The 18,379-nt window shown below is 37.3% G+C and overlaps 2 protein-coding genes and 1 long non-coding RNA gene across 3 annotated transcripts; 1 reads left to right on the top strand and 2 right to left on the bottom strand.

The window, feature by feature from the left end:
- Positions 1 to 658: 658 nt before the first annotated feature.
- On the bottom strand, positions 659 to 2,946 carry LOC146457668 (uncharacterized). The gene is made up of 2 exons (XR_014858414.1): positions 2,480 to 2,946; positions 659 to 2,433 (listed from the first exon to the last, which is right to left on the bottom strand). It is a non-coding gene; the product is annotated as an uncharacterized LOC146457668 (long non-coding RNA).
- Positions 2,947 to 2,956: 10 nt separating this feature from the next.
- LOC146457667 (ferric reductase SjCytb561-like) lies at positions 2,957 to 10,854 on the bottom strand. Its single transcript, XM_085091660.1, has 4 exons — positions 10,522 to 10,854; positions 7,875 to 8,077; positions 6,169 to 6,323; positions 2,957 to 4,037 (listed from the first exon to the last, which is right to left on the bottom strand). The coding sequence occupies exons 1-4, from the start codon at positions 10,733 to 10,735 to the stop codon at positions 3,875 to 3,877; spliced, it is 735 nt and encodes a 244-aa protein (XP_084947786.1). The 5' UTR covers positions 10,736 to 10,854; the 3' UTR covers positions 2,957 to 3,874.
- Positions 10,855 to 11,262: 408 nt separating this feature from the next.
- On the top strand, positions 11,263 to 18,379 carry LOC146457666 (transmembrane protein 98-like). Its single transcript, XM_085091694.1, has 7 exons — positions 11,263 to 11,501; positions 12,885 to 12,972; positions 14,384 to 14,424; positions 15,428 to 15,577; positions 16,074 to 16,133; positions 16,254 to 16,293; positions 16,943 to 18,379. Exons 1-7 carry the CDS (start codon positions 11,356 to 11,358, stop codon positions 17,177 to 17,179), a joined length of 762 nt encoding a protein of 253 aa, XP_084947820.1. The 5' UTR covers positions 11,263 to 11,355; the 3' UTR covers positions 17,180 to 18,379.

Genomic DNA, 18,379 nt, shown 5'->3' with positions numbered 1-18,379 from the left:
AGGAAGAATCCTCATTAGTAATCAAATTCGATTCAAAGTTCACGTTGAACCTAAAACTATATAGTCTCCTTCGCAGCAGCAAGGGCAGGAGTCACGCAACGCTCCTACACAGACGGCTCGTCACATCACGCAACCCTCCCCACGGCCGGGGAGGAGTGCGTGACGTGACGTGACGAGCCAAAGCCGAAACCCATGACCTCCGATCCTGCCAAAGAACGTCTGCGCCTGGGGCTATGAACAACTGGGGGCAAAGGCTCCATTTAGCCAGAATCAGCATTTTTATCCAGGCTTCATGGCTCAGGACTCCAGACTCCCTGACAAAAGAGTTTACCAGCGAGGATTCGTTCATTTCAAACCGGTTCTATTCAAGCGTGGATAACTACAAGATACACTGACGAAACTAAACAGTTGCGTCTGGAATACATTTCAAGCTGATGTTCGTTTGGAGTGTACCCTCTGAAAACAGTTGGGTTGTCGCCGCTTCGCAGGGGAAAAAGAAAAAAAAAAAACCCCTGGGAAATGGGTATTTGGGGTGGGGCAGGGTGGGTGTTAATCTGGGTGGACGTGGGTCACCCCACCAATCCAAACTTCTCAGGGTAAACCCCAATGCAACCCAAGGAATCCACTGTTATCCATAAACTGAAGACAAGTATCCATATGGAGTCTGTCACTTACATATTTATCGGTCATTTCATTACACTGTATCCATGAATGTATCCGCGCAAGGAAACTTTATTATATACCTAGCTTTGACACAGTGTATGAGTACATGTACTCCATAAATTGAACCTATGAAAATAACCTATGTCTGTGTAGGTAGCGCAAACAGAAAAGCAAGTTTGGGAAGAATGTGAAAATTTAAATGAAACCAAGAAACAGGTTAACACGAGTTTTAAAAGGGTGGTTTCAATCAAGTGTTTGCGTTAGACCTAGAATTTAGTCAATAGAAACAATAAAGTAAGTAGTCTACCGAGGTATCCTGTGTCCAAGATAATGTGGACCTTTAGCCCCTTAAAGTCAGGAATCTTTTCGTTCTTTTTTTGCTGTTAGTACAGGCCTGTTAATATTTTAAGGAAAACGACTAAACTAAATTTAAGCATTAACTAGTCAACGTAATTATTGCTGCTTTGTTACCAGTAAGTCCTTGAATAAGCATCCCCTATGTGTCCCAGAACTCTTCATTGTACTTTTACCGTAAGTACCTGGGAATACTGACAGAGAATAAAGATATCCTCTTAGTCTCTAAAAATTTCAGCTTATTGGCCCAAAAACTACTATGATTTACAGAATCTTAACGAGAAAGTCCAAAATTTATGGAATCTTAACAAGAAAGTCCAAAACTTGAAAGAAGCGTCAAAAGGCGCTTATTCAAGGAATATTTATTAGTCTTCACTGTTTATTTTCCTTTGTGACTAGTATCAGTGTAGTATTTAAAGTTGTATGGTATGTTTCTTTTTTGTTTTGCTACTTTGGTAATGACAATAATAATAATAATAATAATAATAATAATAATAATAATAATAATAATAATAATAATAATAATAATAACAATAATAATGATAATAATAGTTGCTGTGAACCTCATTATGAAAGCGAGGCTAAGTGCAAAAGCTTTTCACATGAAAATTATTTTTGTTTGCATATGGATGAAAACTAATTTTCATAATAAAAACTTTGCACTTAGCATTGCTTTTATCATAATTAGGTTTACGGCAACTCAGAAATCGCCTATTGTTATTTGTGCACTGTGCTTACCCAGGGGAGGGGGGGATGGGGGTACTCTTGTATATAAGCTATATAGGTATGTGCATTACCAAAGCGAAGGGTTTTTGAGCTGTTTTGGTCCGAAAATGGGTACAGATTTTAACCATTTTGGTCCGAAAATCTAAAAATTAGCATGAATTTTAGAAACCAGGTCTGAAAATGGGTATGAATTTCAGAGAACAGGTCTGAAAAGGTACCAGAAAATTACATATTTTGGTCTGAAATAGAGTCAGGGTTTGGAGAGCTTAGCTGCACAACCTCGCCATAAATGCAGAGGAGTGTTCCCCCCCGAACCTCACCCCCCCCCTCCAGGTGTGCTAAACCTTAGTGATAGATTATTATTGTTGAACATTTCTCTTATAACTTGTCAAGAAAATAATGAAGAAAATTGAAAGAAACGTTGTTTGACGTGTCCATGTATCAAACATCATTATCAAGAATGAAGAAAACGTTTAATGTCGGACAACGTTACTTTTCATTTTTCTTCTTAAATGCTTTTCCAAGAAAATAATGATTGTTTTATTTTAAAAAAATTCTGAATACATCTTTCTAAAAAAATAGAAACACAACAACGGTTTATTATTAAGGAGAAGTCATGTTAGATTTCTAATTCTCCTCTTTCTAGATTTCCCCATTTCATATTGTTACAATAGGAATCTTAGGTTGATTCTCTGTCTTTTGTATACTTCACCATTAGGGAACATTGCAAGTAAACATGATATGCTTTACGTTTCTATACTGGTGATTCGCAAATCTACATGTCATTTGACTTGAACCTACCAGGTCATTTATTACTATGAGAGTAGACGCTTATTATGTAAGCAACTGGATGTTCACAAACAGACTTGAACTTAACTCAGATGAGACAGAATTCCTTGTATTTGGTTCATGACTGGCAATTATTTGATCAAACCTTCAGACTTTTTTGCCAAGAACATTAGTGTGATCTTTGATATAAATATGAATTATGAAGCTCAAGTTAGTGCTATTAACTTTTGTAAAGCATCTTTCTTCCGTCTGCGCAATATATCTTGTATTCAGAAATGCCTCTCTACAGACAGCACCAAGATGCAAGTTTGCACCTACCTGTAAGCTTGATTACTGCAACTTACTACTGTTTGGTCTACTGCAGAATCTTACTTCAAATGTAACAAAACTGTGATGCAAGACTGATTTTTAGCAAGAAACCTGCATTGGCTCTCCATTGTCACTACATGCAGGTGCTTAATGGTCTAGCACTGAGTCATATTACTGACCTATTTGACAGATATAACCCTACTTAATCCTTTAATCAGATCTTACTGAAAGTTCCAAGTACAAACACTGTTTTGTATCACGCTGATTGCCATGTCTAAACTGTGAAATTCCATTCCTTATGAAATTGGAACTGATGAAACGTAAATGAATAAAATTTTAATCTAAACTTAAAAATAATTTGATTCATAACACATAATTATTTTTAACCTTCTGTGGACTTTGATGATAATTAATAAGCCCATTGACCTATCCAATGGTCAATAATACCTCACTTTCAGTGACTTTGTATCGATAAACCTCCTCCTTATTAGTATGCGGTGTTTTATCAGCTAATAAAACACTCCTCATAAGTATGCGGTGTTTTTCTCGTATGCTGATTTCCAACGCTCACAAAAGCGTAAATGATAATTGTTATGAACTCTATTGAAACAAGCTTTTCCAGGAATGTTTTTCAAGCCGTTCAAAAATCTCGCAGCACGTCTTATTGGGTCTAAAACCACTCGGCTGCACTTCGTGGTTTTAAACCCAATGAAACACTCCTGCTCGTTTTTTAAACATTACTTAGTATATTGCACTCTAGCAATAATAAAATAAGTACAATAAGTATCTAGTATAGTACCTAATTTAAAGAAAAGCTACCTCAAAAACAGGCAGTTTTGGTGGAGGCACCTGAGGATAATAATAATAATAATAATAATAATAATAATAATAATAATAATAATAATAATAATATAATAATAACAACAACAACAACAACAACAACAACAACAACAATAACAACAACAACAATAATAATAATAATAAATTATTAATTAACAACTATTAATTCAATCTTCACCAATACTGAAAAATTTCATTCCTTGTCATCATTAATCAATGACACATGTTCCTCATCTGTGTTGACTCTTTTGAATGCTGAGTTTGTTACCACAAACACAACAATGCCAGCCAGGATTATAAGTACGACTCCTAACACATTCCCAGTCTGTGCTTGTTCAGGCAAAGAAGAATATTGCCTGCAAAAGAAATCAAACATAACAATCGTATCTCAAAGATGATAGAAGTGATATATAGAAGTAAAACTAATTTGTTTGGAGTGCTGAAATGAGGACTACTGTTAAATAAATGTTATGGCCCAGAAGGGCCATGACGATGCTCCAACTTTACAGAACTTTTCAGTCAAATGAATCGGCACGTTAGAACGTGGACTTGCATTTTCAGGACTTGAGTTGTAAATTGAGACTATAAGACTGGATCTTGTGTAATAAGTCAAGATCTTGAGCTGTTTTTCGTTTTCTTGGGGTGAAACAAAAGCAAGAAAGGTGTCTGCTTTCGCAAGCAATGCAATATAAATTATTGTTGAAATCTTGTGATATAAGTTGAGTTCTTGTGATATAAGTAGAGATCTTGAGTTATATGTTGAATAATCTAGCATTATAAGATGAGATAGGAGGATCTCAAGCTAAGGAAAAAACGAAAACACAACATGGATGGCCCCTCTGGGCCACCAAACTAAGCACTGTTGTTATAGTTTCCCAGACTGCTAGCACTGTGAAGGAAATTTGGTTTGGTGAGGTCAAAGCTAGGCAGAAAAAATATTAGGACAGTCAGAAATTTGGTTGAGTTTGTTGGTGGTTCTGGTTCTTAATCCAATGAGGTTTTCTCAGGGCACTCTGGTTTTCCCCTCTTCTCAAAAACCAACATTTCCAAATTCAGTTCCAAATCAATCTGGAGAGTGTCCCCAATTAGTGCTCTGACAGCTAAATACATTAACATTTAAATAAAGTGATTTATTATATAGCTGAACTGGACTGCCGTGAAAAGGAGCATTCTGATTGGCTCCTTGAGCGGTCCAAATTTTCTTACATACCGGCTGCAAAGATGGACCGCTTATGTAACAGCATACATTTGAAAGGAGCAATGTGTTTCAATTAAAAAAAAAAAAAACAAAACAAAACAAAACAAAAAACAAACAAAAATATTTCACCTACAGTTCAAATTTATGTTCCATATAATCATATTCATTTATTCATCCTTCACGGATATATTATGAACTTGCAATGCGACCAGCTTCCAGTTGGCTTGATAGCTCAGTTGGTAGAGCACTGCACCGGCATCGCAGAGGTCACAGGTTCAAATCCTATTCAAGCCTGAATTTTTTTCAGGCTTTCTTTTAACAACTACTTAAGTTGCATAAACACATGTAACTGTGAGGATCTTTCTTCTTTTTAATCTTTCACCCGCAGTTCAAATATATGTTTCATATTTTATATTCATATTCATTTATCATCCTTCAAGGGTATATTACGAACTCACAATATGACCAGCTCCCAGATGGCTCGATAGCTCAGTTGGTAGAGCACTACACTGGCATAGCAGAGGTCATGGGTTTGAATCCTGTTCAAGCCTACATTTTTTTTTTCAGGCTTTCTTTTTGCAACTGCTAAGTTGTGTAAATAACTGCGAGGACCTTTCTTCCAAAAGTTATATCTTAAATTAAGCTCAGGAAGTAAGAACGGTTCAAACCATCATGTCAGAGTTTTACTTTTGTCAATGCCCTTTTTCTTGCACTGCTTAATTGAACATAAGCAAGTTTTAGGAGGACTAGAAAGCAACAAGCGGGCAAGCCTATATAATAAAAAACTCATTGAACTAGCTTGTTTTGTACGTATTGGGAAAATATTGGTCTTGTTTTTTTTTTGCCAAATGTCAACTCTCACGCATTATGCGTGAGTCTCACGCTTGTGGACTAAAGACATCAATCTCACGCACCAAGGACGATTTGTCACACCTGGAAAACAAATCCGGACGAGTTTTTCTTTAACACGATTAATGACAAAAATTCAATTAAATTTCCCCTGAAAAGGCGCTTAATGTGGACTTTGTGTCCTAGCTGCATTACAATACACAAGAATTTTTGCGAAAGGTTTCAAATGTCTACAATCCGTTCGAATCAGAAGTGTTCAAAGGTTGTAGGAACATCTTGGCTGGGACATTTTCGGAAATCCCGGTCATGACAAGACGAAAATCTCACGCATTCGACTCGGAAAAAGTTGGCAGGTAAACAATACGGATCTCATGCTAGTTCAATATAACATGTATTTATTTTACAGCTGATTTAGTTTAGATAGACATGTTGCTACTCACTTTGAAAAGAAGAGCTTTTCAGTGATTCCCATCAGACAGGTGCTGATAGCCAGGACGAAAATAAACACACCAAAGAAAACATGCACCTTTAGATATGCTCCTCGAGGACTATCAGGTAGTTTGGGAAACAGAAAGCTCACAAAACCACCCAAGAGCTGCAAAAAGAAGCCATGTCGTTAGCTGACACTGTACAAAGGCAAGTCAATATGTGACAGTAAAGATTGATGAATATGGTCTCCTCAGAAAATAATTGAAGAGTTTCATTTATGCAATCTTGACCATTGTATTACTAAGTAACTTTCAAACAGGTAGTGAATATTTTAAAGGGTTGTAAACTAAGATATTGTGAACCAGAAGGGTAGCAATCAAAAGTACTGGAAAGGCAGCAGAAACTATGCAAAATTACAATACAAAAGTAGCAAAAAAGTACCAATGTCCCAAAATCTGGAACTCTCTCCCAATATCAATAAAATTACTTCTTTATCTAGTTTTTTCACCTTTCAAAATCATGAATTGACTAAGCCGCACTTACGCAGCACCATGTTTTCTACTTATTAATGACAGCCGAGGTGGCCTCTCTTATAAGCCTGGTGGTTTCTTGAAGTCTCCTCGCCATAGTTGTAAATTCGATCATTTCTTCTATTTGTTTTTATTAAGGCAAATAAATAAATAAAATGATGATGACAAATGAGGCTTTCCCTTACCTTTAAGGTATGAGAAAGTGGTACATTTTTTTATGCATTACATGTGAAAGGGGTACAGTGTACCACTTAGGTAAAAGTTGGTATGTGACAGGGTACGAGGTCGACCTTTGGGCAGTGGTGATCAACATCTAACTTCTCCTGAAAACATTTAAATTAAGCCAGGAGAATAAAGGAAATAACCACCAAAGATAAAATGAAATAAAGGGAGATGTAAACAATCAACCATAAGAGGACACAGAAAAATCTGAGACCCAGATGGGATTCGAACCCAAGAACCTCCATGTTCTAGATCGGATGCTCGAACCTTTGAGCTACTGAGGACTCATTGGTGAGCAAGGGTCATTTTTGTGGGTTGGACTTACGAACCGCATCCCGCAGTCACACAGTCCATCACAAGCAACACATCAAGGCTTAACCAACCACTGACTGGCTCATTGATGCACTTTATTTTCCAGTTTTTGCGTGTACACTTCCCCTTGTTTATTGTTATTTTTGTGTGTGCGTGTGTGTATGTGAATGGTAAATCGTGTCCTTAGTTCTATTTTAATGTAGGGTATTTGCAAATTTTTCCGCTTGGCCCAGCCACTTAGCTCGATTAGCTTGCTATTTCTAAGTGGCTGTGCCCTCTTCTTTAGTAATTTTTCTTCCTTGTATTAATGTAACTGTATAATTTCTGGGCACGAATAAACGATTGTTGTTGTTGTTGTTGCATCACGCAGTCACATTAATTGCAAGAAATGCCTCGCCTATGAAGGAGCCTCCAACCAACCAACCTTAATGCCACTGATATTAGTATTATAAAGGAAGAGATTACATCTCCCTTTATTTCCTTTATAATTCTAATATCAGTGGCAAAGATAAAATGCATTGATTTTTAGACAAAAACTCCCAACTAGTAGCATAAGAAATATATGGAGGACAGTGAGGAGAATATACATGTTAATCACCCCCAAGGGATATGGCTATTTTCTTGGAACAAAAATTTAAGGTAGACTGACTCACCTGAAAACCAAACAGTATAACGGTAGTCAGGCCACACCAGCTGTGCAAGCTGTACAAGTTGGGAATGTTATTATGGTTATGAAAATCAAACACTGCTTTTAAACCCCAAACGGCAATGGCAAAAGCTAACAGCTGCAGGCCAAAGTGAACCAACTTCACCAAAAACTTGTTTTCATGACGGAACACTCGGTAAACGATCATGGCTGAAACATAAAAGAAGATGAACGCAATAATTTTGTTATTAGTAATATAGAACCAATGCAAAAATGGCTGACATTTTAATATTCTTTTGTCTACATTCAAATTGGCTTCACTCACTTGTTCTTGAGTTCAAATATCAAAAGAATATTTTACCTTGGATGAGGCTGGTGAGGCTAATTTGAATACAGACCAAAGAATATTAAAATGTCAGCCATTTTTGCATAGGGTGTATTGTTTTTCACAGATAAGTAAAAGTACTGATTGAAATGTACAGTATCTCGGCTATCCAACCCAATGATAGGCACTCAAAATGAAAAGCTCAGAGAAGGGGAGGAGGGATGCTCAAATGAAATACCAAAATTATCAAAAAAAAAGTATGAAGCTAAATTAGAATTTCCAGAGGGGTGGGAAAGTGGGGCTCAAGAAATAACACCTTCCTGGGATTTGGGTGGGGGGGGGGGGGGAATGGATAGTTGTAGGAAATGATGCTGTTCAATTGACAAAAATTTGGCATGTCCCATTCTGTTTATCATGAATTAAGTCACCAAAAAAAGTACACGTTAAATATAACAAAGTTATGGTCAGATGCAAGGTTCAATGTAAGTTGTTTTTCATGTGGGAAGGACAAAATTGTGACTGGAAATGTTGACTGCTCACAACTTAGGAATAGAGAAACTGCGAAAGTAACAATCCTGTATTGACATCACAGCTACACTATCCCTAGTCTCCTGGGCATCTTGCATGGTATTGTATCCCATCAGAAGATCAGCTTTACTATGGAACTGCCAACTGAGAACACGCTCCCTTTCTTAGGCATGGTATTAAGAAAAAACAGTCAGAACATTATGACTAGTGCATACGTGAAACCAACTAACACCGACCTATTGTTACATTACTTTAGTCATGTCGATAATTGTTACAAGAAATCCTTAATTATTACCATGCTAGACCGAGCTTTTAAGCTATCATCTAACTGGTCATTATTTCATGAAGAGTGTATCCGTCTTAAGGCCTTATTCCTACAGTTGGCATATCCTGAACACCTTATTCAGTCTATGATTTCCAATTTTATTACATCCAAACAAACACCAGCACCTCCATGCAAATCTACACCTGACCTTCAATCAGTACGCATTGTTCTACCATTCAAGGAACAAAAATCAGCTGACTCTGTGCGCAAACAGTTGAAGGATCTTGGTAAGCTGTTAAACATCGACTTATGCCAAGTCTTCATCTCTTGGAAAGTTGGAGAAGATCCCAAACATAAAAAAAATCAAGCCCGCATTGATCAACAAACAATCAGTTGTTTACAAATTTGAATGTGGCTGGTGTGATGCCAGCTATGTTGGTTACACGTGCCGGCATCTTTACCAACAAAACGAAGAGCATAAAAAATCTGGATCGATATTCAATCACAGCCAAAGTCAACATCCATCAAGAACAATAACATCTAATACGTTTCACATTCTTCAGAAAAGCTCCAGCAAATTTGATTGTCTTCTCTCTGAAACGTTCCTTATTCATGAGCACAAACCGTGTCTAAATATTCAAAGTGACTCAATAAAAGCAAAACTCTTCACCTAGCCTCAAGGGACTTGAACTTGACCATTAATATTCTTGTTATCTGTTGAACATTATATTTTGACCTGATGATGGTGTCATGAGGAAACCGAAACGTTGTAAATATGATTCTACCCGTAATTTTCATAATCAAATCGATCACTTTATCATGCTTGATACACCAACAGTACTATTCTCGAATTATGCGTGCATAATGTGTCCACCCCAAGGCCCACTTTGAAAATGAGTGATGGCCTGGGTTGAGAGTAACTGCCCAAGTGATTGTGGGATTGTTTGGGGGGACGCAAAAATGCGAAGATAATAGCCAACGTCCCCCCAAACCTTCCCACAATCGCTTGGGCAGCTACTCTCGACCCAGGCCATCACTCTTTTTCAAAGTGGGCTATGTTTTGTTTATCCCACTGCATCTGTCGTTTGTTCGATTTTTATTTGCCCGAATAAACATATATTTGAACCAAAAACACCACCCCATTTTGTTGCGCGAATCTCAAAACAATGAAAATTACTCGCATAATTCCAAGATTCCTTACAACCTGCTCATTTGAAAGCCCGCGCGCCACAGATCACTGAGCAATTAAAAATAAATCTTTCCTCGTGACCGTCTTGTGTGTGTATACTTGTAAAATTTGGCTATTTTGGCCATTTCTGTAATTTAATTACGATTCAACTTTCGACTGAGAATATGAGAAAATGGAAAATCGAACGAACACTGTGGAGCGAGATGTTTTTAATTTTTAAAAAGAAGAACAGATTTTGTGGCAGGTGTTGCTCTTATGTAACAGCTTACAACCTGGATAAACAAGGATCGGAGTCTTGCTTATGCTTTTTAAACGAAAGGAAAATAATTTTAAGGTTTAAATCTCACCTTCACTGTACAGAAATACCATACTTATCACCATACACAGGGGATGGTAGTTAAACTCTTTTCCTGAGCCGTCCCAAGCAAATCCACCCAAGTATTTTCCCATCCATACGCCAGTCAACACCATCGCCAAAATACCAAAAACCTGGATGGCGCCAACACTCACAATAAATACGAACGGAGAGCCCAAGTTATCGCGGTCCGGGGTCGGAGCCATTCTGGTAGACGGGAAATTTCCAGTTCTGTCCTATCTACGGGTTTCAGTGTAGTGAAACTTCGAATTCGACAACGGGGGAAAACGAGACAGAGAAACAAGTCGCTCGCACATGCAAATGACAAGCCAAATATATCCCTTGTAGGGATGGCTAGGTATCCCCCTATGTTTATCGGTCAGCGACTCAATTTACTCCCCTCGACGGCGTGAATGTATTTTAATTTTTGGCACATCAAGAACTGTTTCAAATAAAATATGCTTTCTATTTTGCGCTTTATCTGAGAAGGCTATTTTCAAACCCATTTTTTTTTAAACACCCGACCAACAACAGTACCCACCCCCGACTGGTAGTAGTTGTGCTCCTCTCAGTATCAAACTCGGCATCTATTGGAAAATCCCCTGAGAATTATCCGATGAATTCCGCTCATTTTTATCCAATCAGAAAACAGTAATAGCTCTCCGAACGTTTAGTACGATGATATACGTATACGTGTTCCGACAGGCCGACGAGTTGTTCGGCGACTAAGCAATAGGAGGACATTTTCAAATTTGACGAGGTTCGCTTCGCTATGTGATTCTTTTGTTATAATTCTAATTCCATCAAAACGCTAATTAACACCGCCATGACTCCGCTGATCATAGTTGCGCTCGGTTTGTTGGGAACCATTGTGATGGCGTCACTTCTCGCTTTGTTGTTGCTCATTTTGTGTACAAAACGCAAGTGTGGAAAAGTGGACTTGATGAGTGGGCACGTCAAGTCACAGTACCAGTAAGTACAATGTTTACTTTCCATTGAGTCAGTTGAAAAATGCGCCTCGCATACATACGTTGAAAGATTCAGAAACTGCAAAACTTATTAGCTTGATCGGATTGCGACGTTCCATCATTTTTCCGCACTCCCCCCCGGCGCCCCCCCCCTCCCCCCCAGAATTTAGCCCAGAATTGGACCATCAAATACTCCTCTCCAAAAACAATATTGTAAATTGTCGGTGAACACTATTTGGAAACTGATTCATTTACATTCAATTTAATTTTCTATACATACTTTTGAAAACACTGCAAATTTTTGTGGAGACCCTTTTTGGTTACTCAGTCACTTGCAAAAGCAACATTTTCCCCCTTGAACTCATCCATGGATCAGGAACATGTCCATTCTGCAGGGCAAGAAGAAATGCGTAAACTTGCTCAGGTTCAAATACCCCACCCCAGCCAGGTAAAGTTCAAAACTCCCACCTTCTGGAAGGCCTTTTGCATCTAACGCTGTACTTCCCAGTTTGATTGAGGTTGTTTTGGAGGGGATTAGGTACTGATGATTTGGGGGTGGAAGGTTGTGCAAAAGATAAAAAACTACAGGATTCAGATCTTTAGAGGTTGGCATCTGTGCTTGCCAGGCACTGCATGTGTTAAATAAGGTATATACATACAAAAAAAAAAAAAAAACCACAGATGAGGTGAAACAGCTGAAACAACCTTTAGGAAACGAATCAAACAAGGAAAATATCTTTAAAAATAACCAAAAAAAATCTTAACAAATTTGTGGTGTTTCATTGTGCTAATGCCGTTCCTAATGTATTTGGTATTCAGCTAATGAACAAGGAAAACCAAATTGAGTGTAAACTCATTTCCACATTAATTTTAAAAGACAAATTTTCTATTTTATGGTCAAGACTATTAGAAAAAGGACATAGTTTTAAAGAAGAGTTTTTCTGAAAATACATTCCTAGATATGTGTGAACTAATCAGTAATAACTTCAAAGAACTGCATAGTCACCAAAAACACCAGGGCAAGAAACTTTCTTTTCAATTCACATGTCCCTTCAAACAAGTGCAATGTGCATCTTACTTGTCTGGACCACAAAACTACTTGACTGTCCAAAAAAAGAAAAAAAACTGAGAACAACAATATAGGGTATGAAAAATTCTTTTTTATTTCATTAACCATGTCCCAATTAAGTGAAAAGGTAAATAGCTAATTAATAGTGACTAACACATAACTCTCCAAATGGAATAGAAGTATAGTCTTTTGATACATCTGTGTATTTCAAGAATGTGTTTCTTCTAAGTGAGACCCATCTTCAGAAAGTTCAGGAAAGGCAAACTTTGATACTCTTACATTCTGTGATGACAATTGTCTTTTATGCCCTCTTTATAGAAATCAAGATGCAGAACTAGTTAAGGCATCCTGGAATCAATCTTATAGTGAATCAGGGCTGGTCGGGTTTTCTCCGGAAGACAATTTGGTAAGTGTTTGGATGTTATGGTGTAAGCTTGTCGTTAGTTTAAGAATTTTCAAACCAGTTCAGTTTTTATTTTTCTTTGTTTTAGATTATGGTGATGAAACAGTGGCAGGGACAAATTAAAATCAGACTGCTTTGAACATTTTCAAACCAAAGACAATTTTTAAACCACAAAAAATCCATTTAAAATGAACGAATGTAAATGAGGCTGATGTATATGCCTCACGAAATGCATTCTCGCGTGTTGGGGTCAAGATTTGGAACGGGATACCTGCAACTCTAAAAAAAAAGTACAAAAAAATCTTTTAACAAAAAAATCTTTTAAAGAATCCCTAAAAGGAAAGTTAGTTGATACACTTGAAACTGTAGACTCCTATATTGAAGTGGAAACGATAATTGACCAAATGAAAAACTAATCATCTATGTCCTTCTCTTTGCCAGTATAATCGATTCTCCTTTTCCCTTTTCATCTCTTTGCTATTGTAATATTAATAATAATAAAAATTACATATAATTTACTTTAATTTGATGTATAGCCGTATCTAAATCTGCGTTATTATGTAAAGTTAAGTTTTCCGTTTTCGAGCATGTTTGTAATTTACTCTAATTTTTTTTGTCTTGTTCCGCCTCGACTAGGTTTGTGGCTATTTGTGGGACAAGCCCTTTATATAATCTAAATCTGTAATTAAAATAAATTGTTGTTGTTGTCGTATTCATAATTGCCATGTGTTACAGGTTCTGATGTGGTAAACATAAAATTTTGTAAACAATTGTTTCCTCTGTTTAATCTAACCAAATTAAAGACATCAGTGATCTTTGATTGTGGGAAGATTTCCGTTTTTATCACAAGAATGAGCGAAAAGCAGCAGATAAACATTGGAGCGACGTTTCTTGTAAGATTCAAGGTCACATGCAAAAAATCCAGTGAATCTGAGCTAAAACAAAAAAAAGCAATGTGAAAAGTTGTTTGGGTTGGTTATGATCTCAGCCTTTCATTTATTAAAAAGTAAACAGTCTCTATCTTTGAATTCCTTTAGCCAGAGATGTTTTTGGACCCAGACTGGAATGGTGATGCTGATGTATTCATAATTGCCATGTGTTACAGGTTTTGATGTGGTACACATAAAATTTTGTAAACAATTGTTTCCTCTCTGTGCAGGTTTAATCTTACCAAATTAAAGACATCAGTGACCTATGATTGTGGGAAGATTTCCGTTTTATCACAAGAATGAGCAAAAAGCAACAGATAAACACTGGAGCAACGTTTCTTGTAAGATTCAAGGTCACATGCAAAAAATCCAGTGAATGTGAGCTAAAACAACAAAAAGCAATCTGAAAAGTTGTTTGAGTTGGTTATGCTCTCAGCCTTTCATTTATTAAAAAGTAAACAGTCTCTACCTTTGAATTCCTTTAGCCAGAGATGTTTTTGGACCCAGACTGGAATGGTGATGCTGAGTAAGTAAAAACATTGAGCATCTGATAGATGTATTTCTTTAGTCAGTAGCACAGGTGCGTGCAAGGACAATAGGCTTGGGACAAATTCACATTTACGATCTTCTGTTCATCACACGTGACAGAAACATGGTATGCGAGAGCTAAAATATCCTATCCCCTGCCTTCATCCCCTTAAACAGTGTTAAGCACTTGTAAAATACCTTGTGGACAACATTGTATTGGATGGGGGGGGGGGGGGGGGAGGGTGTGGGAGAGTAAATTGTGTTCTAATTCAGCTAACATGGCCACTTTGGTAATGCATTGGTAATGGTAATGCATTTATATACTGTATTTTCTATTCATATATATGTTCAAATGCGATTTACATCAAATGCAGTTTACATCATCACTTTGGTTTGATGACACTAATAGCATACTTTGTTCCAAGCCCTTTTGCCCTTGCTTGTAGGTTCATGTGGCAAACATCCTGGATACTGCTCATGGGCATTCAAATCCTTGCAGTATGCAGAGCATTTGTCACGTGGCATGCATGCAAAGACATTGTAATTGCGAATTTGTCCCAACTCTTTTGTCCCTGATTGTAGTTCCAACTTGAGGCTAGCTCCCATGAGTCTGCTGTAGTTCAGTAGTGGAACATCTGAACTAGTAAAATTATTGGAACCAAGTATTTGTATTTCAATGCCTGAAAAAAAGACAGCTATTTTTTATTCACATTTCTTTTGTTGCGGCTATCTTTTCCTCATATTTTGTCAAAGATAATGATAAACTTGCAGCTTGACTTTGTGTCACCCAATTCAATCTGGCATTGTACTCGTGATTAAAAGTTTATTTGGATGACTGTAAATTATTATTTGAAGCATTATGTAGTCATGGGATTTTGCTAATCACTTTTGTCATTAATGACTGAATTGTGCTCCACTGAGTTCTATATACCAGTAGCTATTATGTATTTCTGTAGCCCTGGAGCATGATAATAATACAAGTTAATTACGTCAATATACAGAAACCTGATATCACACTGCATTGACTTGTTAAAGTCCTGTCGTGTTCTTACGGGACGACTTGTTGCCTATACCAAGGAGAATGCTCGTATGATCAAATCACCAAGAGATATGGCCAACATTGTGGCTGCTGCTAAGCACATCCAGCCGAGGTAATGCATCATTTTTGTTATTTTAACATTAATATTATCTAGCTGATCAGGTATTCACATGGAGGATGAAACCGTGACTGCTCCACCACCATGCCTCACTTGAAGAATTCTCTCATATACTGACACCAACTTTGGTCGTCTCTGACCCCTACTCAAAAAGTTTTTGAAAACCCTGGTTATGACTTTCAGTTAATTTGTCTGGTATCACACTGCTGGGTCACCTTCCCCAACAGGACATTATGAACATTTCACAACAGGCAACAAAAGAACACCATTAATAAAAGTTTGAGAAAAAATAATATTTAAAGGTGCAAGCATCTGGAAACATTGCCTGTAGGCACAGTTTGCTGTCCTTCTATTTCTTCTGCACAGCTTCTGTGAGCTTTTTTGGATAAATTGTCTCTTACCTGTAGGCCTTGTATGTGATCCTGATGGCTGAAAATAAGATTTTCCAATAGGAGAGCTTACAAAAAGCTGCACATTGTTTTTTTTTCAGGGTGGATGAGCTTGTTGTAGCAATGTACACTCCATCTGATTCAAAGCAAATTGAAGACAGGTAAGCACAGAATTATAAGTTTGACTTTCAACCTATTTGTGGGAGAGTGAGCCAATCAGTGCTGTGTCAAAGGCACCAGCTTCTACAACTAATCTTTAAATTCTTGATTTGCTGTTGCAGGTCCACTGCCCTTTACAAATCAGTCTGCTATCTACTCCAGGTAAATAAATTTTTCATTTTATTTGTAGTTCAGTCCTGTTTTCTTTTCTTTGTTTTGTTTTTGTTTTTGAGGAAGGGGAATGTGTTGAAAATGTAACATGATGTTGTGAACTGAGAAAGACACTTATTTATTTAAGGAATATTTTAATCAAGTTTCTTGAAATTAAAAGAAAATTAGTCCTCCAAAAAAAGCATCCCCTGTCCAAAACTAGTAACATGTAAATTAGATCATTTCATCATTTATAATTATGTTGTTATAGGTTGACAGGGTTTTATATTGCTGCAAAATCAAAAGATGATCACTTAGCATTAAGTGACCTGAATGGAATTCAAGGCGATATTTGAATGTGTGTTTGAATGTTTTTATCAGTTTTCACAATTTCAGACTCTCACCTGCTATCAGCATTTTCAAAATAAGGTCAAACTGTCTGCATTAAATTCTTGGTAGTAAAGTAAGGGTAAAAACAAAAGGAAAACCCTGGTCAGGACAGTTAAAAGATGGCCACGGCTGCTTAATAGAGGTGGCAGGTTTTATTATACTGACAATAGTTTTGGGACGTTAATAACTGGCCTCTTAATAGGGGGCAGCTGCTAAATAGGTGGCCACATGATAGGGGTTTGACTGTAGCAATAATATTTTTTTGCCACAGGTGGTACAAGGTGCATCCAATAGACCCGACATGCTTGGTTGGGCAGATGAAATCATTGTTTCCATAGAGAAGCACATGGAGGCCATGCAGTCTGGTTGTCATTCCCATTGTTCATCCTGTTTGTCCATACAGAGCGAAGCTAGTACCGGTAGTTCAGAGTCCTGCCTTTGCCGACAGCCCATGGTGGTCATCACAAACCAAGCTTACTGCTACTCACACAACACCCCCGTCTTCTGACTTGAAGTGAATCCTTTGTTTTAGTTGGTGTTGACATTTATCGCTATCACTGTCATCATCATCTTCATTATCATCAGATGCAGATCTAGACCGGTTTCCATCGTTTTACGGAAAACGGTCAGATTTTTTACAATAAATATGTATTAATTTTATAGAATAATAGAAAGTTCCCACATTTAAGTATGGAAAATACCTGCCAGAGTGACTTGAAAACCAAGGAAATGCGCTTTCAGGAATTTCCTAGGGGAGGCATGCCCCCCAGGCCCCTCTCAAACCTGGCACCTTCGCCAGCGCTCGCAGCTTATATTGGAAAACGGTCACATTTTTTTAATCCTGGATCCGTGCTTGGTCATTATCATTGTTGTTGTCATCACCATCACCGTCACCTCTCCTTTAGACACCACATGAGCATCAGACAAGGTGAGAGGATGTTCGTATTTTCCCACCAAGTCTGGATGCAGATTTTCCTTGTTTTCTTCAAGGTAAATAGGCTTGAACCCAGAAGATGTAGGTTTAGTAACCAAAGTCAAGCGAATTGATTACATTACTTCTAGAAAAAAGGTTTTCTAGCATTCATTGACCTAACCCTAAATGACAGGTTTTCCAAATATTGTACTTATCAAAAATGAATGTTCATAGTCTCTGAGTGCGTGTTAAACATTTCATCTCTCTTGGGAGAGTTGCGTAGCGTCATTAGTATAGGCTTTTTTTATTATTTTAGTTATACTGAGAATGCCACCTCCATGGAAAGCAACCTTGAGTGGGTGGAAACTCTATTTTTAAGTAAATGTTATTATTATGTATTAAAAAAAAGTGGTCAAAGCACTTTAAAACTGAGACATAGATAGCCAATGAGGTGCGCAGCGCCAAGTTGGCTATAATCATCTCATCCAACAAGCACAAATGATTGGAATAATTGTTTTATTAAAAACAATAAAGACATATTGCTAGATTTTGTTGATTTTCTGCTTTGCAAGAACAACCAAAGACAATTTAATGGTCGCTATTTCTCGGGCATGGTATAATGGCTCATATACCATGGCCGCTAAGCCAATCAAATGCCTGGAATTGCATTATACAATGATCCGGTTTTTAATAATGGATATTATCATCTAAACTCAGCTGCCTCTCATCACTCCTAGCCTCTCATGGAGTCGTACTACCCTCCTTCCCTAAAACATGACTAAAAAAAAAAAACAA

Source organism: Pavona decussata, unplaced genomic scaffold, assembly GCF_977016875.1.
Source record: "Pavona decussata unplaced genomic scaffold, jaPavDecu1.1 SCAFFOLD_238, whole genome shotgun sequence".
In the NCBI taxonomy this organism is placed as follows: domain Eukaryota; kingdom Metazoa; phylum Cnidaria; class Anthozoa; order Scleractinia; family Agariciidae; genus Pavona; species Pavona decussata.
The sequence above is the reverse complement of the archived record's forward strand: the minus strand, read 5'-3'. Positions and strand labels throughout refer to the sequence as shown.